An 18,920-nucleotide genomic window follows, 5' to 3' on the forward strand; every position below is an offset into this window, starting at 1 on the left:
AAGGTATGGACCAGGAAACAGCCGTCGTATTTTACGTCGTTTACGTAGTAGTACGTGAATAGGGCTGGGCGTAGGTAACGTTCACGTCGTAGGCAGTGATTCGATGTATCTTAGGGAGTAGTTGTGACGTGATTCTGCGTATTCGCACTGGGTCGCGTCCACGGGATGGCGCATGTATGTTATTCGTATCTTTATGACGCACAGTACATCATTTACATGGGATCACGCCTCACTAGCATGGCTCACGCCCACTTCCACCTACGCTGGCTTACGCCAGGAAACCCAGCGTAGATTTGGGGGTGAGTGCTTTGTGAATACTGTGCTTGGCGCTCTGCGCTACGCCGGCGTAGCCTAAAAAAGATACGCTATGCCGGCATAAATATGCGCCAATGTATGTGAATCCGGGCCTAAGTCTGCGGTGAATGGAGTTGGGATTAGGTCTGCTTGACCACAGAGAAAGGGGAATTTGAAAGCGACAAGAGGATTACAGCTTTTCACTAAAGTTCCAGAATTACCGTAACTTTTTTCAGCTTCAGCAAACTAAAGAGAAGTTATTTCTGATTGGTTACTGGCAAAGCAAACACGTTTTTACATTTCGCAGGTTGTCCAACAATGTAAATCCACTCCCCTGATTTGTAGGTTGCTTTTGATCAGGCCCGTCGCTACAGAACATCAAAACAAACAATTGCTTGGGGCCCAGAGCTGGCCTGGGGCCCCCAACTTCCCCTTCCCAGGCTGTAGCGTGGCCGAGCTCCTCTTCTTTCCTCCTGTCAGTCCGGCCGAGTACCGCGCGGTTCAGGAGATTCAGTGTCCTGTTCCCGGCTGGACTGACAGGAAGTGCACACTGAGTGCTCACTTCCTTTCAGTCCGGCCGGGAACAGGAACAGGTGTTCTGCCGAATAAGTTCCTGCCCGGCGGATAAGGACCCCCCTTGTACTGCGCATGCGCAGCACCGAGTCTCCAAAAATACGTCAGGACACCTGACTGACAGGAGGAAGAGGAGCTTGGCCACGCTACAGCCTACAGGTAAAAAGGGGAGGTGAGAATGGAAAAACATGGGGGGGGGGGAGTGAAAAGAATGTGAGAATGACCACAGTGATAATGGATCACCAACTCATAATAAATGAATGTGACATATATATATATATATATATATATATATATACCGGTATAAGCACAAGTGCATGATGACACAAACGAAAGGTGTAACAAGTAATGGTGATATGGTGATAGTAAGAGTCTCTTAGTGACTGTGAATAGAAAGAAGAGAGCTCACTGGCACACTGGCACAGCCGGGTGGATGGAAAGTGATCACAAAATGGTAAAATATGAATAAAAGCAAGATGCTGGCATCTTTATGCTTCCCACGTTGCTTTTATTCATATTTTACCATTTTGTGATCACTTTTATTGGCTATATCTTACACTGATTTGTAAGATATTTTTATATATAAATCTCATTGGTTGATCTACACCATATTTATATTTCATGCTATTCTGGGGCACTAGTGGTTCTGCGCTTTGAGTGCGTGCGGGGGAGGGGGTCCTCCATGTCCATTTTGCTTGGGGCCCACTAATTCCTTCAAACGGCCCTGCTTTTGATAGTGTTAGCATATTACCCAATTGCAGTGCACTCATGGCCATACGTTCTAGGGGAAATTTCAAGTGGTTAGCACTTCTGCCTAGCAGCACTATGGTTGTCGGTTTGAATCCCAACGGTGGCACTAGCTGCCTGGAGTTTGTATGTTCTCTCTGTGCCTGCGTGGGTTCCTTCAGTTTCCTACCACACTCCAAAGACATGCTGGTAGGTTAATTGGATCCAATTGGATCTAAATTGGCCTTAGTATGTGTATGTATGAATTTGAGTAAGGCCCCTTTCACACTGGGGCAGGATGTGCGGTGGCGGTATAGCGCCGCTATTTTTACCGTCTGAATTGCTGCGGAATTGCCGCGGTATTCGGCCGCTAGCGGTGCCGTATTAACCCTGATAACGGCCAAAAAGGGGTTAATTACCGCGGTTCCCAATGCTTTCAATGGGAAGGAGCGGTAAACACATCGCTCCTCTCACCGCTCCAAAGATGCTGCTGGCACGACTTTTGGAGCAGTCCTGCCAGCTCATCGCCTCAGTGTGAAAGCCCTCGGGCTTTCACATTGAGACTGCAGGGAAGGAGTTTTTCAGGCGCTATTTAGGCGCTATTTTTAGCGCTAAACCGCCTGAAAAACTCCTCAGTGTGAAAGGGACCTTAGGGATCTTAGATTGTAAGCTCCTTGAGAGCAGGGACTGATTTGTATGTACAACATACTGTATATGTATATGTATATAGCTCTGTGTAAAACTGATGGTGCTATATAAGTACCTGTAATAAATAAATACATTAATAGGGTATAGCAGAAAACCAACACAAAATACACATGAAAACAGAAAACACCATGGCCCGGATTCAAATAGGAGATACGACGACGTATCTCCTGATACGCCATCGTATATCTAAGGCCGGCTGGTCGTATCTATGCGCCTAATTCATAGAATCAGTTACGCATAGATATGCCTAAGATCCGCCAGGTGTAACTGTGTTTTACCGTCGGATCTTAACTGCAATTCCAGGCCGGCCGCTAGGTGGCGCTTCCGTGTCTTTTACGCATCGAATATGCTAATGAGCATTTACGCCGATTCAGAAACGAACGCCCGCCCGTCGCTTTTTTTTACGTCGCTTGCGTTCGGCTTTTTCCGGCGTATACTTACCCCTGCTATGTGAGGCGTATCCTATGTTAAGTATGGCCGTCGTTCCCGTGCCAAGTTTGGAATTTTTAAGTCGTTTGCATAAGTCATTTGCGGATACGGATGGACGTAATTTACGCTCACGCCGAAACCAATGACGTCCTAGTGACGTCATTGGGAGCAATGCACGCCGGGAAAATTCGCGGACGGCGCATGCGCATTTAAATCGGCGCGTGGACGAGCCTGATTTAAATACTACACTCCCCCTAGCCGCGGAATTTGAATTCCGCCGGGGGATTTACGATACGCCACCGCAAGTTTTGAGGTAAGTCCTTTCTGAATACAGCACTTGCCTCACAAAATTGCGGCGGCGTAACGTAAATCAGGTAGGTTACGCGGATCTAAAGATCCGCTAATCTATCTGAATCTAGCCCCATGACTACAATGCTGCGTATACACGACCTTTTTTTCCGTCGGGATAAATTCCGATGGGTTTTTCGGACGGAATTCCGCTCAAGCTGTCTTGCATTCACACAGACACACCAAATTTGGTGACATACAACACTACGACGAGCATTGAAAAAGGAAGTTCAATGCTTCCGAGTATGCGTCGAATTGTTTCCGAGCATGCATGTTTTTTTTCTCAGTCGGAATTTTATACAGACCGTCGGAAAAAAAGAGAACATGTTCTCTTTCCAAGTCTGTCGGGATTTCCGACGGAAAAAGTCAGATAGGGCATACACACGGTCAGAATATCCGATGAAATTCCGTCTGAGATTTTCCATCGGAAATTCCGACCGCGTGTACGCGGCATTATAGTGTAGGTAGCAAGAATTATATCCAAGGCAAGAGCCTAATTATGAGCCACCATACTGCTCTGATAGCAGTATGAGGGATTGTTGGGGTCAGGCCTGTCGCTACAGGACAGGCAAAACAAACAATTGCTTGGGGCCCCGAGCTGGCCGGGGCCCCCAACTTCCCCTTCCCAGGCTGTAGCGTGGCCGAGCTCCTCTTCCCTCCACCTGGAGTCCTGTCAGTCTGACCGGGTACCGTGCATGGTACAGGAGATTCAGTTTCCTGTTCTCGGCCGGACTGACAGGAAGTGCACACTGAGTGCTCACTTCCTTTCAGTCCGGCCGGGAAGACAGGAAACTGATTCTCCTGTACCACGCGTGGTACCCGGCACTATCTGATAGGGGACCGGGGAAGAGGAGCTCGGCCAGGCTACAGCGGCAGCCTACAGGGAACAATGGGCGGTAAGAAAAGAAAAAAAATTTGTGTAGCGTTAACGTAGGCTTTGCATGCGGGGGGGATGCTTGGGGGCCCCCATTTTGCTTGGGGCCCCCAAATGGTTGGGGTGCATAGTCAGATGAATGATTCCCATTTGGAAAACTGTAAGGTTCCTAGAGCTACTTGTACTTAGAGAAGTCTCTACTCATTTTGAGCTTAGTTAGTAGAGAGTAGACACTCTTACCAGGTGTCCTCTTCTCCATTTTCCATTTGACATGGTGCGATCATGGTACATCCTATCTACAAACATGGAAGTTGGGAAAGGAAATAATCTCAAACATGACTATACTGCAAGAGAATAAGGATAGATGTGTTAGCAGTCCATGTCAGTTCACGGTGATGGCTTAGGACATACTCTTCTCACTAAACTCATTATGGTGGTACTGTAAGAATTTTGAGGTCATTAAGGTTTAAGAAACATGGTTAGATTTGGGCCGGGGTTTTATTGGTTGGTCCCAATTTTATTTATTTTTTTTAGTGTATTTTTGTGCGTGTACTCGAGAGAGGAGCCGGACTGCAGGAGTTGGGAGTAGGCAGGCCTCCCCCAGAGGCAATCTGCCACCTTTCTCCATGCCCCGGGTGGCAATGGCGGGTGTGTGAGGGGGTCCTCCCACACAGCCCGCCCTACCTGCTCCGCTTTGAAGCCCAACGGGGCAGAGGGACTCCCTATAAGGGAGTGAGAGGATCTAGCCCGCTCAACCCACCCCGTTAGTCCTTCGCCTCTCTTTTTAGAGACCGCGTGGTCAAAGTGCGTGCATGTTAACCCAATTTAGAGTGCATGTAAGTGTGGTGGTTTTGTGGGAGGGGGGTGGGCGTACTAAGCGCAGGCTTACCTCACATAGCACACCCACCGGGAGCCAGGCTGAGACCACCAAACTCAATTCACATGTAGCTGAGACCGGGATCCGAACCCCTAGCTGCAGAGGTGAATGGCTTGTCAGCGCAGTGCCACCGCAGCTCCTTTGGTCCCAATTTTTTAAACTTAAAGGTATTGGAGATATCCCTCAGGGCTAAAGCATGCTTGCTGTAGGTTCAAGCTATAGCAATAGGATAGATTTGTTACCAGTCCATGCCAGTTCACGGTGATGGCTTAGGACATACACTTCTCACTAGACTCCGTTATGGTGGAACTGTAATGCCCCCGTACACACGATCGGTTTTCCTGTTGGAAAAAGTCTGACGAGAGCTTTTGGTCGGGAATCCCGACCATGTGTATGCTCCATCAGACTTTTTCCAACGGAAAAACTGCTGGAAAAAAAGAGAGAGCAGGATCTTTTTTTTCCCCATCAGAAGCATTGAACTTAATTTCCTTGGCTCGTCGTAGTCTTTTACGTCACCACGTTCTTGGCAGTCAAAAGTTCACCAAACTTTTGTGTGACCGTGTGTATGCAAGGAAGGCTTGAGAGGAATTCCGTCGGAAAAACCATCTAACTTTTTTCTGACGGAAAAACTGATTGGGCTAGATTCAGGTAGCTGCGCCCCTTCTTACGGCAGCGCAGCGTATCGTATTTACGCTACGCCGCCGCAACTTACAGGAGCAAGTGCAGTATTCACAAAGCACTTGCTCCGTAAGTTGCGGCGGCGTAGCGTAAATGGGGCCGGCGTAAGCCCGCGTAATTCAAATGTGGAAGGGGGGGCGTGTTTTATGCTAATATGAGATGACCTGACGTGATTGACGTGTTTTACGAACGGCGCATGCGCCATCCGTGTACATATCCCAGTGTGTATTGCTCCAAATGATGTCGCAAGGACGTCATTGGTTTCGTCCAGCCCTATTCGTGAACGACTTACGCAAAAAATTCTAATTTCGAAGCGGGAACGACGTCCATACTTAACATTGGCTGCGCCACCTAATAGCAGGAGCAACGTTACGCCGAAAAAGCCTTACGCAAACATCGTAAAAAACTACCGCCGGGAGCACGTACGTTTGTGAATCGGCGTAACTAGGTAATTTGCATACTCTATGCCAAAAACGACGGAAGCGCCACCTAGCGGCCAGCGCGAGAATGCACCCTAAGATACGACGGCATAAGAGACTTATGCCAGTCGTATCTTAGGCTAATGTTGGTGTATCTTGCTTTCTGAATACAGAAAGAAGATACGCCGGCGCAGCTTTGAATTTACGCGGCGTATCCATCCAGATTTGGCCCAGTGTTTTATTGGTTGGTCCGAATTATTAAGCCTAGAATATATTGGAGATTTGATTTAATTTAGGTACTTCACCCTCTTATTTGTCCGTGTGTCCACTGTCCTCTCTTGCACTGCCTGAAGTCAACAAGATATGACACAGAAAGCCGGATTATTTATTGGCGTGGGCAGCGGAGTTGCCTAATGGGTAGCTCTTCTGCCTTGCAGAAGAGGTTACTGGGGTTCACAGTTTGAATCCCTACCAGGACAACACCTGCATGGAGTTTGCATGTTCTTCCCATGCTTTTTTTCCTTCCAACCCCAAAGGCATAATGACACATCCCGTTTACTATCTTTTTCTCAACTACGATATATTGAAATGTCCCTCAGGGCTAAAGCATGCTTGCTATAGGTTATAGCTATAGCAATAGGATAAATTTGTTACCAGTCCATGCCAGTTCACAGTGATGGTTTAGGACAAACACTTCTCACTAGACTCCGTTATGGGGGAACTGTAAGAATTTTAAGGCCATTAAGGTTTCACTGTTTGGGAAACATGGTTAGATTTGGACCAGGGTTTTATTGACTGGTCCCATTTTTTTTTAACTAAAAAGATTTCCCCCAGAGCTAAAGCATGCTTGCTATAGGTTATAGCTATAGCAATAAGATAGATGTGTTACCAGTCCATGCCAGTTCACATGAGGTCTTAGGATATACTCTTCTCACTAAACTCATTATGGTGGAACTGTAAGAATTTTGAGGCCATTAAGGTTTCACTGTTTAGGAAACATGATTAGATTTGGGCCAGTGTTTTATTGGTTTTTAAACTATAAGATATTGGAGATTTCCCCCAGGGCTATAGATTTTAGCTACTTGAAAAAGATTTTAGCCACGCTGTCCGTTGCCTGGGGTTTAAATTGCACCTACATTGCGCTACTGCTGCTATGCTATTGAATTATTTGTGTGAGCCTCACATATATTACTCTTTCAAATCGAACAATAGTGATGTAGTGACATGGGGTTAATAGAACTGACAAGTCTTTGCTTTATTTAAATGTATATTCCCATCCAGATAGCAGATGTTCGTATCTGGAAATCAGCATGGAAAATGGTATTTTAATTAAAAGCAAAGAATTGAGACAGAAATGATTGAAATCTGTAATTTTCTAGAGCCTGAGAGATGAGAAATGAATGTAAGTGGTATACATAAACTGCATTCTCCATTATTACACCAAAGACTTAGTATAGCATGACATCTATGTTATCTTCCAATGTGTAATGTATATCCAGCTAAAAGAGCAAGTTAGGCTCAAAGTAAAGAAACTGTAGCTACCAGTGTGGAACTGCCTTCCCATTCTGTCCACCAGGTCAACAGAGTGTGTAAAGGACCTCCTACTCTGTCCCTAGTCCACCAGGTCAACAGAGTGTGTAAAGGACCTCCTACTCTGTCCCTAGTCCACCAGGTCAACAGAGTGTGTAAATGACCTCCTACTCTGTCCCTAGTCCACCAGGTCAACAGAGTGTGTAAAGGACCTCCTACTCTGTCCCTAGTCCACCAGGTCAACAGAGTGTGTAAAGGACCTCCTACTCTGTCCCTAGTCCACCAGGTCAACAGAGTGTGTAAATGACCTCCTGTTCTTTCCATAGATCACCAGGGGCACACAGTGTGTAGCTGCCCTCCTGTTCTGTCCTTAGTTTGCCAAGTCAACACAGTGGGCCGGATTCAGATAGAATGGTCTATCTGTCCGCCCGGCGTAACGTATCTAAGATCTGTATTCAGAAAGAACTTGCGCCCTTAATTACGGCGGCGTATAACGTATGTGTGACGGCGTAAGCCCGCCTAATTCAAATGGGGATGTTGGGGGCGTGTTTTATTAAAATTTGAGTTGACCCTGCGTATTTTACGTTTTTTTTTAACGGCGCATGCTCCGTTCGTGAAAAAATCCCAGTGCGCATGCTCGAAAATCCGCCGCAAAACATCATTGCTTTCGACGTGAACGTAAATTACGTCCAGCCCTGTTCGTGAACGACTTACGCAAACGATGTAAAATTTTCAAAACTCGACGCGGGAACGACGGCCATACTTAACATTAGCTATGCCTCATATAGCAGGGGTAACTATACGCCGAAAAAAGCCTAACCTAAACGACGTAAAAAAATGCGCCGGCCGGACGTACGTTTCTGAATCGGCGCAACTACCTAATTTGCATATTCCTCGCGCAACTATACGGAACTGCCACCTAGCATCCAGCGTGATAATGCAGCCTAAGATAAGACGGTGTAAGACACTTACACCAGTCGGATCTTAGGGATATCTATGCGTAACTGATTCTCTGAATCAGGCACATAGATACGACGGCCGGACTCAGAGATACGACGGCGTATCAGGAGATACGACGGCGTATCAGGAGATACGCCGTCGTATCTCCTATCTGAATCCGGCCCCGTGTGTAGTTCCCCTTCTGTTCTGTCCATAGTTCCCGAAGTCAACACAGTGTGTAGATGTCCTCCTGTTCTGTTTGTAGTCCAGCAGGCCAACACAGTGTGTAGATGTCCTCCTGTTCTGTAAATAATCCACCAGGTCAACACAATGTGTACTGTAGATGTCCTCCTGTTCTGTCCATAATCCACCAGGTCAACACAGTGTGTTGATGTCCTCTTGTTCTGTCCATAATCCACCAGGTCAACACAGTATGTAGATATCCTCCTGTTCTGTCCATAATCCACCAGGTCAACACAGTATGTAGATATCCTCCTGTTCTGTCCATAATCCACCAGGTCAACACAGTGTGTAGATGTCCTCCTGTTCTGTCCATAATCCACCAGGTCAACACAGTGTGTAGATGTCCTCCTGTTCTGTCCATAATCCACCAGGTCAACACAGTGTGTAGATGTCCTCCTGTTCTGTCCATAATCCACCAGGTCAACACAGTGTGTTGATGTCCTCCTGTTCTGTCCATAATCCACCAGGTCAACACAGTATGTAGATATCCTCCTGTTCTGTCCATAATCCACCAGGTCAACACAGTGTGTAGATGTCCTCCTGTTCTGTCCATAATCCACCAGGTCAACACAGTGTGTAGATGTCCTCCTGTTCTGTCCATAATACACCAGGTCAACACAGTGTGTAGATGTCCTCCTGTTCTGTCCATAATCCACCAGGTCAACACAGTGTGCAAAACCAATGATGCCATGCGGCTGTGCATGATTGGCTGCTAGGACACAGACGACTAGGCTGTATGGCATCATTGGTAGCTACGATCCATAAGTTTCCAGCGTTCTAGCAACCAGCTCAGTAACACTGCCTTGTGTATATACAGTACTGAGCTACAGAGAGAACAGTGTGTCTGGTGTAGACATTCTCCCCTTATTATCACCCAACACTCAATGCTGCCTAAGACGGTGGCCTCATTAGCGGCACACCCCTGTATCTGGGGCTCCGTTGGAGAGATTTATACTCATCTTTCTGGATCTCTCCTTGGTTTCTATTTCAGTGACAGTGGACACACGGACAGATAAGAGGGTAAATCCCCCCAGAAGGGGCACAGTCAGCAATATAAACTTGACAAAAGTGGAAGTTGTTGGGATTGCATAACAAAAGCCAAGGGAATCTCTTTCGACTCTTGAGAGGATTTACCGCTCCCATCCTTCACTCTGTAAATCCAGAGGCAGGCATACTATGTAGCTGTACAGGGTGCCCTTTTAATGTTGGTGGGTGATGGATGGGCGAGAAGTGGGAGGTGCTTATTTGTGCCACATCCCGGCTTTCATGGATACACTTATCCTAAATGACCTAACTGACCATCTATCTGGATCTATCTATCCAGGTAAGTGCTGGACCAACCGGCAGACACGTATAAGGTGGGCATAGGTGTGCGCAGCCTATTGCGATTAGGGTGTGCACCCCAAAGCTCAATCACACCTAAAAGGGGGTTTTAGTGCCTCGCTGTAACTGACAGATCGAAGATCTGCCTCCTTTTTCTTTTCTCAGATAGCTATATTCAGGTACGGCGGCGCATCTTTCAGGCGGCGTAGCGTATCGTATTTACGCTACGCCGCCGTAAGTCAGAGAGGCAAATTACGTCCAGCCCCATTCACGGACGACTTACGCAAACAACGTAACATTTTCAAATTCCGACGCGGGAACAACGGCCATACGCCATACCGGCGCACGTACGTTTCTGAATCGGCGTATCTAGTCATTTGCATATTCTATGCCGAACTCAACGGAAGCACCACCTACCGGCCAGCGTAAATATTGCACCCTAAGATACGACGGCGTAGGAGACTTACGCCGCTCGTATCTTAGCCTAATTTAAGCGTATCTGGTTTCCAGAATACACTTAACGTTAGGACGGCGTAGATTTAGAGTTGCGACCGCGTATCTACTGATACGCCGGCGTAAAGCTTTCTGAATCCAGCTAAGAGTGTTCACACTTGCTAAAGAGTACAGACCTTATCTTAAAGCTTGTATTATCTGTTACATAATAGTAACAATCAATGTACCGAGGCCTTATGGAGTAGGGCTTCAAACAACGTTAGTTGTTCGGCTGCAGCTAACAATACAGATTGGTCTCCAGCGTGTTGTTCATCTTATATTCTAATTTAACTTAATTTAGATAGCAGCATATAAATTGCAATATGGTACAATTTCATCTCTTGCATTGCCTGAAGTCAACAAGTTATGACTCAGAAAGCCGGATTATTTATTGGCGTGGGCAGCAGAGTTGCCTAATGGTTAGCTCTTCTGCCTTGCAGAAGAGGTTACTGGGGTTCACAGTTTGAATTCCTACCAGGACAACACCTGCATGGAGTTTGCATGTTCTTCCCGTGCTTGCTTTGGTTTCCTTCCAACCCCAAAGGCATAATGACCAATCCCGTTTACGTTCTTTTTCTCAACTACAGTATATTGAAATGTCACATAACCCGGCATGTCCTACATTATCCCCTGCACATTACTGCAGCACAATGCTTCAGTCCACCCCACCCCACCCTTCGGAGTCCTATCAAAGCCTGTCAGCACATATGCGCACACACAGGTGATTTTCCGCGCATGCACAACGACAGGGATGATTTCGAACTTCCCTGCTAAAAGTCTTTTAGCGTGCATGGGAAACTCCGTGGGGCCAGATTCTCGTAGAATCCGCGGCGGCGTAGCGTAAGCCATTTACACCACGCCGCCGCAATTTACTGGAGCAAGTGCCGTATTCTCAAAGCACTTGCTCCGTAATTTGCGGCGGCGTGGTGTAAATGGCCCGGCCTAAGGCCGCGTAATTCAAAGGGGGCGACTTGTATTTAAAGCGGGGGTTCACCCGGACATACAACTTTATACCCTTAGATTCATGCTCATTTTGTGTAGGGGAATCGGCTATTTTTTTTTTAATCGAAGCATCTTCTCCGGCCACTTCCGGGTATGGGCTGCGGGACTGGGCGTTCCTATTTTGATTGACAGTCTTCCGAGAGGCTTCCGACGGTCGCATCCATCGCGTCACGATTTTCCGAAAGGAGCCGAACGTCGGTGCGCAGGCGCAGTATAGAGCCGCACCGACGTTTGGCTTCTTTCGGCTACTCGTGACGCGATGGATGCGACCGTCGGAAGCCTCTCGGAAGATTGTCAATCAAGAAGGAACGCCCGCTTCCGAAGACCCATACCCGGAAGCGGCGGAGAAGATCGCCCTCTACAACGGTAAGTAATGCTCGGATTTTAAAACAACTAGCCGATTCCCCTAGACAAAATGAGCATCAATGTAAGGGTAAAAATTGTTTTATGGGTGAACTCCCGCTTTAAATTAAGCGTGCCCCCGCGCCGATCGAACTGCGCATGCGCCGGCCGTAAAAATAGCCCAGTGCGCATGCTCCAGCTCACGACAGAAAACGTCAATGAAGCCGACGTGAGCGTCATTTACGTAAAGCCTTATTCGCGAACGACTTAGTAAAACGACGTAAACGACGGAAAAAGACGACGCTGTCCCGACGCCATACTTAACATGGCATAAGACGGACCTTCGTAAACTTACCCCTCATATAGCAGGGGTAAGTTTACGCTTACGGAAACGACGTTCGGGAATCGGCGTATCAGGCTCATTTGCATAGACAAATGAGAAATCGTCGTAAACGCCATCTAGCGGCCAGCGTGGAATTACATCTAAGATCCAACGGTGTAAGTGACTTACGCCGGTCGGATCTACGCCGTATCTATGCGTAAATGATTCTAGGAATCACTCGCACAGATACCCGGGCTCAGAAACAGAGATACAACGGTGTATCTGGAGATACACAGTCGTATCTCTTTTGAGAATCTGGCCCCATGTGTGCACAGGTAACCGGGTAAACAAGTATATATGCAGAGAGAATGTGGGGGGAGGAGGCAGGGTGGCTAAACATGATCTTTATGGAGCAGGTCCGCTTTAAGGCAAATTGCCTTGTCTAAGTGTTGGGATGGCGTTGGGGCAAGGCTGCCCACCGAAGCCCACTTCATATGGTGTGAACAGCCATACATCGAAAAATATCAGTGAGAGTCACCCATTCCTTCTAACTAATGACATTAGACTCTGATTGGGTAGACTTGTGAATATTAATTCTTATTGGCTGTTATGAACTACTGCATTTTGCTCAATGCTTTTCTTTCTTGCCATTGGCACAGATGTCATTTAAAAAGATCATTATGTGTAGATTTTTTGTTTATGAAATATAGATTTTTACTCATTATTTTTGTTGCACTGTTATTTTCTCTCTAGATGACACGATGCATCATAGAAGTTCTGTCCAATGCTTTGGCTAAACCCAATGCACCACCCATTGACCAAGAATGTAAGGAAATCCTTAGGAAGAGTAAGTATCAAAACTGACATTGATGAAATAAATTGGAGAATTTTATATAGTACTGACCTACTTACCACATGCTGTCTTCAGGACCAAAACTCAGGTTGGATACTACTGTGTGCATTTAAAGTTCCTAAAGGATCACCATTGTTCAAGATTAAATATATAGGCCCGGATTCTTAAAGCACTTATGCCTACTGATACGCCGCATAAGTGCGCGGATGCGCCGCCGTATCTATGCGCCTGATTCTGAAAGTCAGATACGCCTGAATTTTGGCTTCATCCGACCAACGTAAGTTTCCTACGCCGTCGGAGCCTGGGCACATATTTACGATGGCCGCAAGGGGCGCTTCCATTGATTTACGCGTTGAATATGCAAATTACCGAGATACGCCGATTCACAAACGTACTTGCGCCCGCAGAAGTAGTATACGCCGTTTACGTAAGGCGTAAAGTTATTCCACCTATAGGAGGCTCATCCCATGCAAAAGGAGGCGCATCCCATGCAAAGGTATGGAAGACGGAACAGCCGTCGTATTTTACGTCGTTTACGTAGGACTACTTGAATAGGGCTGGGCGTAGGTTACTTTCAGTGATTCGACGTATCTTAGGCGTTCGATCCGACGTGATCCTGAGCATGCGCACTGGGAAGCGTCCACGGGACGGCGCATGCGCCGTTCGTTCGGCCCTTCATTTGCATGGGGTCACGGTTAATTTAAATGTATCACGCCCACTACCTTCCTACTTTGAATTAGGCGGGCTTACGCCGGCCAATTTACGTTACGCTGGCGCAACGTAGGGAGCGAGTGCTTTGTGAATGCTGCTCTTGACTCTCAGAGTTACGTCGGCGTAGCGCATATGAGATGCGGTACGCCGGCACAAAGATGCGCCGATCTTCCTGAATCTGGCCCATAATGCGTATGACTAAGGTCAATTTATCATATTTGCATGTTTGGTTTATAGGGATGGGCGAAACAGTTCGGCCCGAGCATTAAGTCGGGTCGAACACCCGAATTTGCAGGGTGTTCACCCCTAGGAACACCTGCATTATACTGAGCAGTGAGCACTGCACAGTGCATTCTGTGCCCTGATTGGGCAAAGCTTTGCCCAATCAGGGCACAGTGTGAGCTGGTTGTGAAGGAGCGGGGCCGGGAAGCCGGCCGTGGCGTCCTTAACAACTGATGAGTCATCAGCTGTCAGTGGGTTTCCCCCGCTGACAGCTGAATAAAAAAAAAGTGCCAGTGAATTTTTTTTCCGAAAAAAACAACATGGCATCCCTCCCAAAATCCATACCAGACCATTATCTGGGCATGCAGCCTGGCAGGTCAGGAAAGGAGAGGGAGGGAGTGAGCGCCCCCCCCCCTTCTGAACCATACCAGGCCACATGCCCTCAACACGTGATGGGCACAGGGCCTTCTCCCAACAACCCTGGGTTGTGGTTTTTGGGGTCTGTGGACAGGGGGGCTTATCGGAATCTGGAAGCCCCCCTTTAACAAGGGGATCCCCAGATCCCATGCCCCCCTATGTGAATGGATATCGGGTACATAGTACCCCTACCCATTCGCCAAAAAAGTGCACAAAATAAAAAACCACACAAGACAGTTTTTGCCATATCCTTTAACAAAAAAGTAGACTTCAATGGGGTTTGCCGTTTGGGTTAGAACATTTCCCCTGTTCGGGAGTTCTGCTGCAAACCGAACAGGGGGTGTTCGGCTGATCCCTATTGATTTATTACAATCTGTACATACTGAAATATTTTATAGATTTAAACACGCACTAGAACTCAAGTCCTACTTAGCCTCCACTTCCCCTGAAGCCAATACCACTTCAGGACTGTTCTAAAGAAAAAAAAAGAAAACTATAATGATGTTTATTTGATTTAATTCATGAATTAAACATAAAAGGAGCTTAGCACTATCCCTGAGCCTGTTACTACATGTAGGGGTGCACAGGTCCTAAAATCCTATAACCTATTACGTTGACTATCACTGATGGATAGAGCAGTGGATCTCAACCTTATTGAGACCAAGACCCAATAAATTCTTCTAAAACCTTTCATGCCCCACTACATAAAAATAAAAAAAAGTTTATACACACACAATAAAAGTATTGGAATGCTGGAAGGCTCAAGATGGGATGGGTATCATTGTGGAGATAATGAGGTTTTGAAGGTGGGTTAGGATACTCTGTAAGAGACTTGGTGGCCCTGTAGGAGATAAGGTTTCTGGAGGGGGCTGGGGTTCCAGGAGGATGGGGGCTTTGCAAGGACACTATCAGAGACTGTGGAGGCTAGGAGAAACTGTGGGACACCATTGGAGGTTGGGGGCACTATGAGGGGGTCTGGAGGCTCTGCAGAAGGCTGGGGGGCACTGTGGGGGAATGTCGTGGGGCACTGCAGGAAATTATGGAAAGTAGGGGGCACTATAGCTGGGTAGCACTGTGGTAGGTTAGGGGAATCTGAAGCTGGACGATGAATATTGTGGCCTGGCATTGGGCCATGGCCCAGTAGTTGAGAACCACTGGGATAGTGTCACTAAGGTGCCCCAGTGCAAGACCAATTACTACTGGCCAAGTAAGAAACACTTTTGTATTCAATGATAGTTAGATAAATGTTAGTATTGTAGATGACAGTAGGAGGGGTCCCATTACCTACCCATCTGACCTACATCTTATAAAAATAGGCCACTTAGCATCTTCACTTTCAATTTCCGACACACAATCTAGACCCAGTCGCAACCCAATTGTTTCATTAGCTGCTTGTAACTATTGACTGGAGATTCAAGAAGACAAAAGAGCTGTTTTATAGGAGTGCCATACTATTGAAAAAAAATGACCCTCAGTTTTCATGCCCATCTCAGGTTAACCAAAGAGAAGAAGACTTCATCTTCCCAATTTGTTGTAGCTACTACTGCTTTGTGGGTGACATTTGCAATGCCACAATCTCCAGTGACCACATATAGAACAACATGCAATGTGAATGTTATCCCTGCCTGGTCATCAGTGATGCAACTGCATCTGCTTATTTCTGCTTTCTGAAGGTAGCAGGGGAGGCCTGGCAGGGGGGGGCAGGGTGGAAATCTCCCCCCAGGCTGGTGACACTATGCACAGCCACCGGACGCCGCTACCAAATGCTGTTTTTGCACAGCAGGAATATGCCTGCTGGAGCTCTGTTAACACAGGTCACGGCCTCTGCTCACCTCCCACTGTGCAGCCATGCCTGTGTCAGCTCCGAGGTAGATGGCTGCAGAGCTGAGCTATGTCTCATCTCACACATAGCTCAGCCTCAGCGAACACCAGCGATGACATCCCCTTCTCTCTCTGCACAGACACAAGGAGAGATAGAGCTCATCTGCTCCTCCTCCTTCTGAGTCTGCCCTGCCCACACTCCCTGGGCATGTGTGGGCACTGGACAGGAAGTTTGAACCCAAAAAAGCATCAGACAGCCTGCCTGCACCTCAGCCTCCGTCCTGGTAAGCTTACCCTCTCTAGTCTCTCCTGCCTCCCAGTGTATAAAAAGGGGTGCTCTGTGGACTTTGTTAAAGGGGAGGGGGGCAGGCTTTAGTGAGCAGAGACCCTCTTTACACCATAGTCCACAGCATGCACCCTTAAATCAAGTTTCCCAGAACACCCCTTACATCAGATCTGATGTATATGGGTCTGTGCAGACTCTGATGTAAGGGGGGGGGGCCTCTGTGCAGACTCTGATGTAAGGGGGGGGGGCCTCTGTGCAGACTCTGATGTAAGGGGAGGCTCTGTGCGGACTCTTGTGATCATGAAAAATCTTAGACTGTTTTCCTCGATCCATCACTTTTCAACGCTCTATGGGCCACTTGACTGGACTTGCCCCCCAGGCCTAAGGCTGCCAGCCAGGGGCGGACTGATTATTGAGTCACTCGGGCACTGCCCGAGGGCCCCATGCCACTAGGGGGCCCCATCAGGGTTGCCAGGCTCAGTAAAACCAGGGACAGTATGTAAAAATCTGTGTTTTTTTTAGATCTGTCCCTGATATGTCCGAAACTGACATGCTTTTAATGTGAATATCCCAAGATTTTAGCTGCCCTGCCTCTGCACTGCCTCCTGGCGTGGTGGCCATCTGTAAGCCAGAGGGGCCCCATAATCTTCTATTGCCCGGGGGCCCCATGAGTTGTCAGTCCGCCCCTGCTGCCAGCCCTCCCCTGGAAGGTAGTAAGATTACAGAGCATCATTTCTCAACTTTTCTTTTACCCCAGAGGAACCCTTAAAATAATTTTCAGGTCCTTACTGAAACTGGAACCCTTACTGAAATCACTTCTTCTGGGGGCAATGGGAAAATGACCTGCAGTAGTGGCCAGAATGCCACCATTACAGAAAGTCAAAAACACCATTGGTGTCCCGCTGCTGCCTTTGCCAAGGAGCTTGGTCCTGGGACTATGCAGGCACCACCAAGTAGGAGGTCAATAAGCCATAGCTTAGGAACCCCTATCAATCTCAGGAGGAACCCTATGGTTCCATGGTACCCTGGTTGAGAATGGCTGTTATGGAGCATATTGTTGCAGTATTGCATACCTCCCAACATTTTGAGATGGAAATCAGGGACACCTACTAGCAAACGTATGTAGGCATAGGACACACCCCATGTCATGCCCCCTGCCACACCCCCTTAACCACTTAACGCCCGCCGCACGACTATTTACGTCCGCAAAATGGCACGGACAGGCAGATGGACGTATATATACGTCCCCGCCTTTCCGCGGGTCAGGGGTCCGATCGGGACCCCCTCCGCTGCGTGCGGCGGGCGGCTTACCTCGGGGAGTGATCCGGGACGACGGCACGGCTATTCGTTTATAGCCGCTCCGTCGCGATCGCTCCCTGGAGCTGAAGAACGGGGAGAGCCGTATGTAAACACGGCTTGCCCGTGCTTCACTGTGGCGGCGCATCGATCGTGTCATCCCTTTTATAGGGGAGACTCGATCGATGACGTCAGTCCTACAGCCACACCCCCCTACAGTTGTAAACACACACTAGGTGAACCCTAACTCCTACAGCGCCCCCTGTGGTTAACTCCCAAACTGCAACTGTCATTTTCACAATAAACAATGCAATTTAAATGCATTTTTTGCTGTGAAAATGACAATGGTCCCAAAAATGTGTCAAAATTGTCCGAAGTGTCCGCCATAATGTCGCAGTCACGAAAAAAATCGCTGATCGCCGCCAATAGTAGTAAAAAAAGAAATTTATAAAAATGCAATAAAACTATCCCCTATTTTGTAAACGCTATAAATTTTGCGCAAACCAATCGATAAACACTTATTGCGATTTTTTTTCCAAAAATAGGTAGAAGAATACGTATCGGCCTAAACTGAGGAAAAAAAAATTTTTATATATGTTTTTGGGGGATATTTATTATAGCAAAAAGTAAAAAATATTGCATTTTTTTCAAAATTGTCGCTCTATTTTTGTTTATAGCGCAAAAAATAAAAACCGCAGAGGTGATCAAATACCACCAAAAGAAAGCTCTATTTGTGGGGAAAAAAGGACATCAATTTTGTTTGGGAGCCACGTCGCACGACCGCGCAATTGTCTGTTAAAGCGACGCAGTGCCGAATCGCAAAACCTGGCCTGGGCATTTAGCAACAAAATGGTCCGGGGCTTAAGTGGTTAAAGGGGGAATTAACCAAAAAAAGGGTTCATTAAATCCGTAAGGGCTTTTTTTTTATCACTACTATTCCTTTATATTGGCCTTTAAAATATATAAATGCAGCAATTTAGAATTTGCATGAAAGGTTTAGCTCTGGGAAACACTTTTTGAAAGATAAAAAGTGCATTTTATATAAAACTATATAGATCAGACCAAAATGAGAGACAATTGAGGGGCAAAGAGGGACAGAGGGACATTGCTCCGAATCAGGGACAGTCCCTCGAAATCAGGGACAGTTGGGAGCTATGGTATTATCTATAGCTGAAGTTCACATCAAGGGAAAATC

The 18,920-nt window shown here is 47.2% G+C and overlaps 1 protein-coding gene across 1 annotated transcript in view; it reads left to right on the forward strand.

The window, feature by feature from the left end:
- CHGB (chromogranin B) overlaps positions 1-18,920 on the forward strand; it is an 83,846-nt gene that overhangs the window by 40,517 nt on the left and 24,409 nt on the right. Inside the window, exon 3 of the mRNA XM_040351685.1 lies at positions 12,873-12,966. Coding sequence (XP_040207619.1) covers positions 12,873-12,966 — 94 coding nt within the window. The remainder of the gene's footprint in view (positions 1-12,872; positions 12,967-18,920) is intronic.

The sequence above is a fragment of the Rana temporaria genome, chromosome 4 (genome assembly GCF_905171775.1).
Source record: "Rana temporaria chromosome 4, aRanTem1.1, whole genome shotgun sequence".
Lineage (NCBI taxonomy): Eukaryota > Metazoa > Chordata > Amphibia > Anura > Ranidae > Rana > Rana temporaria.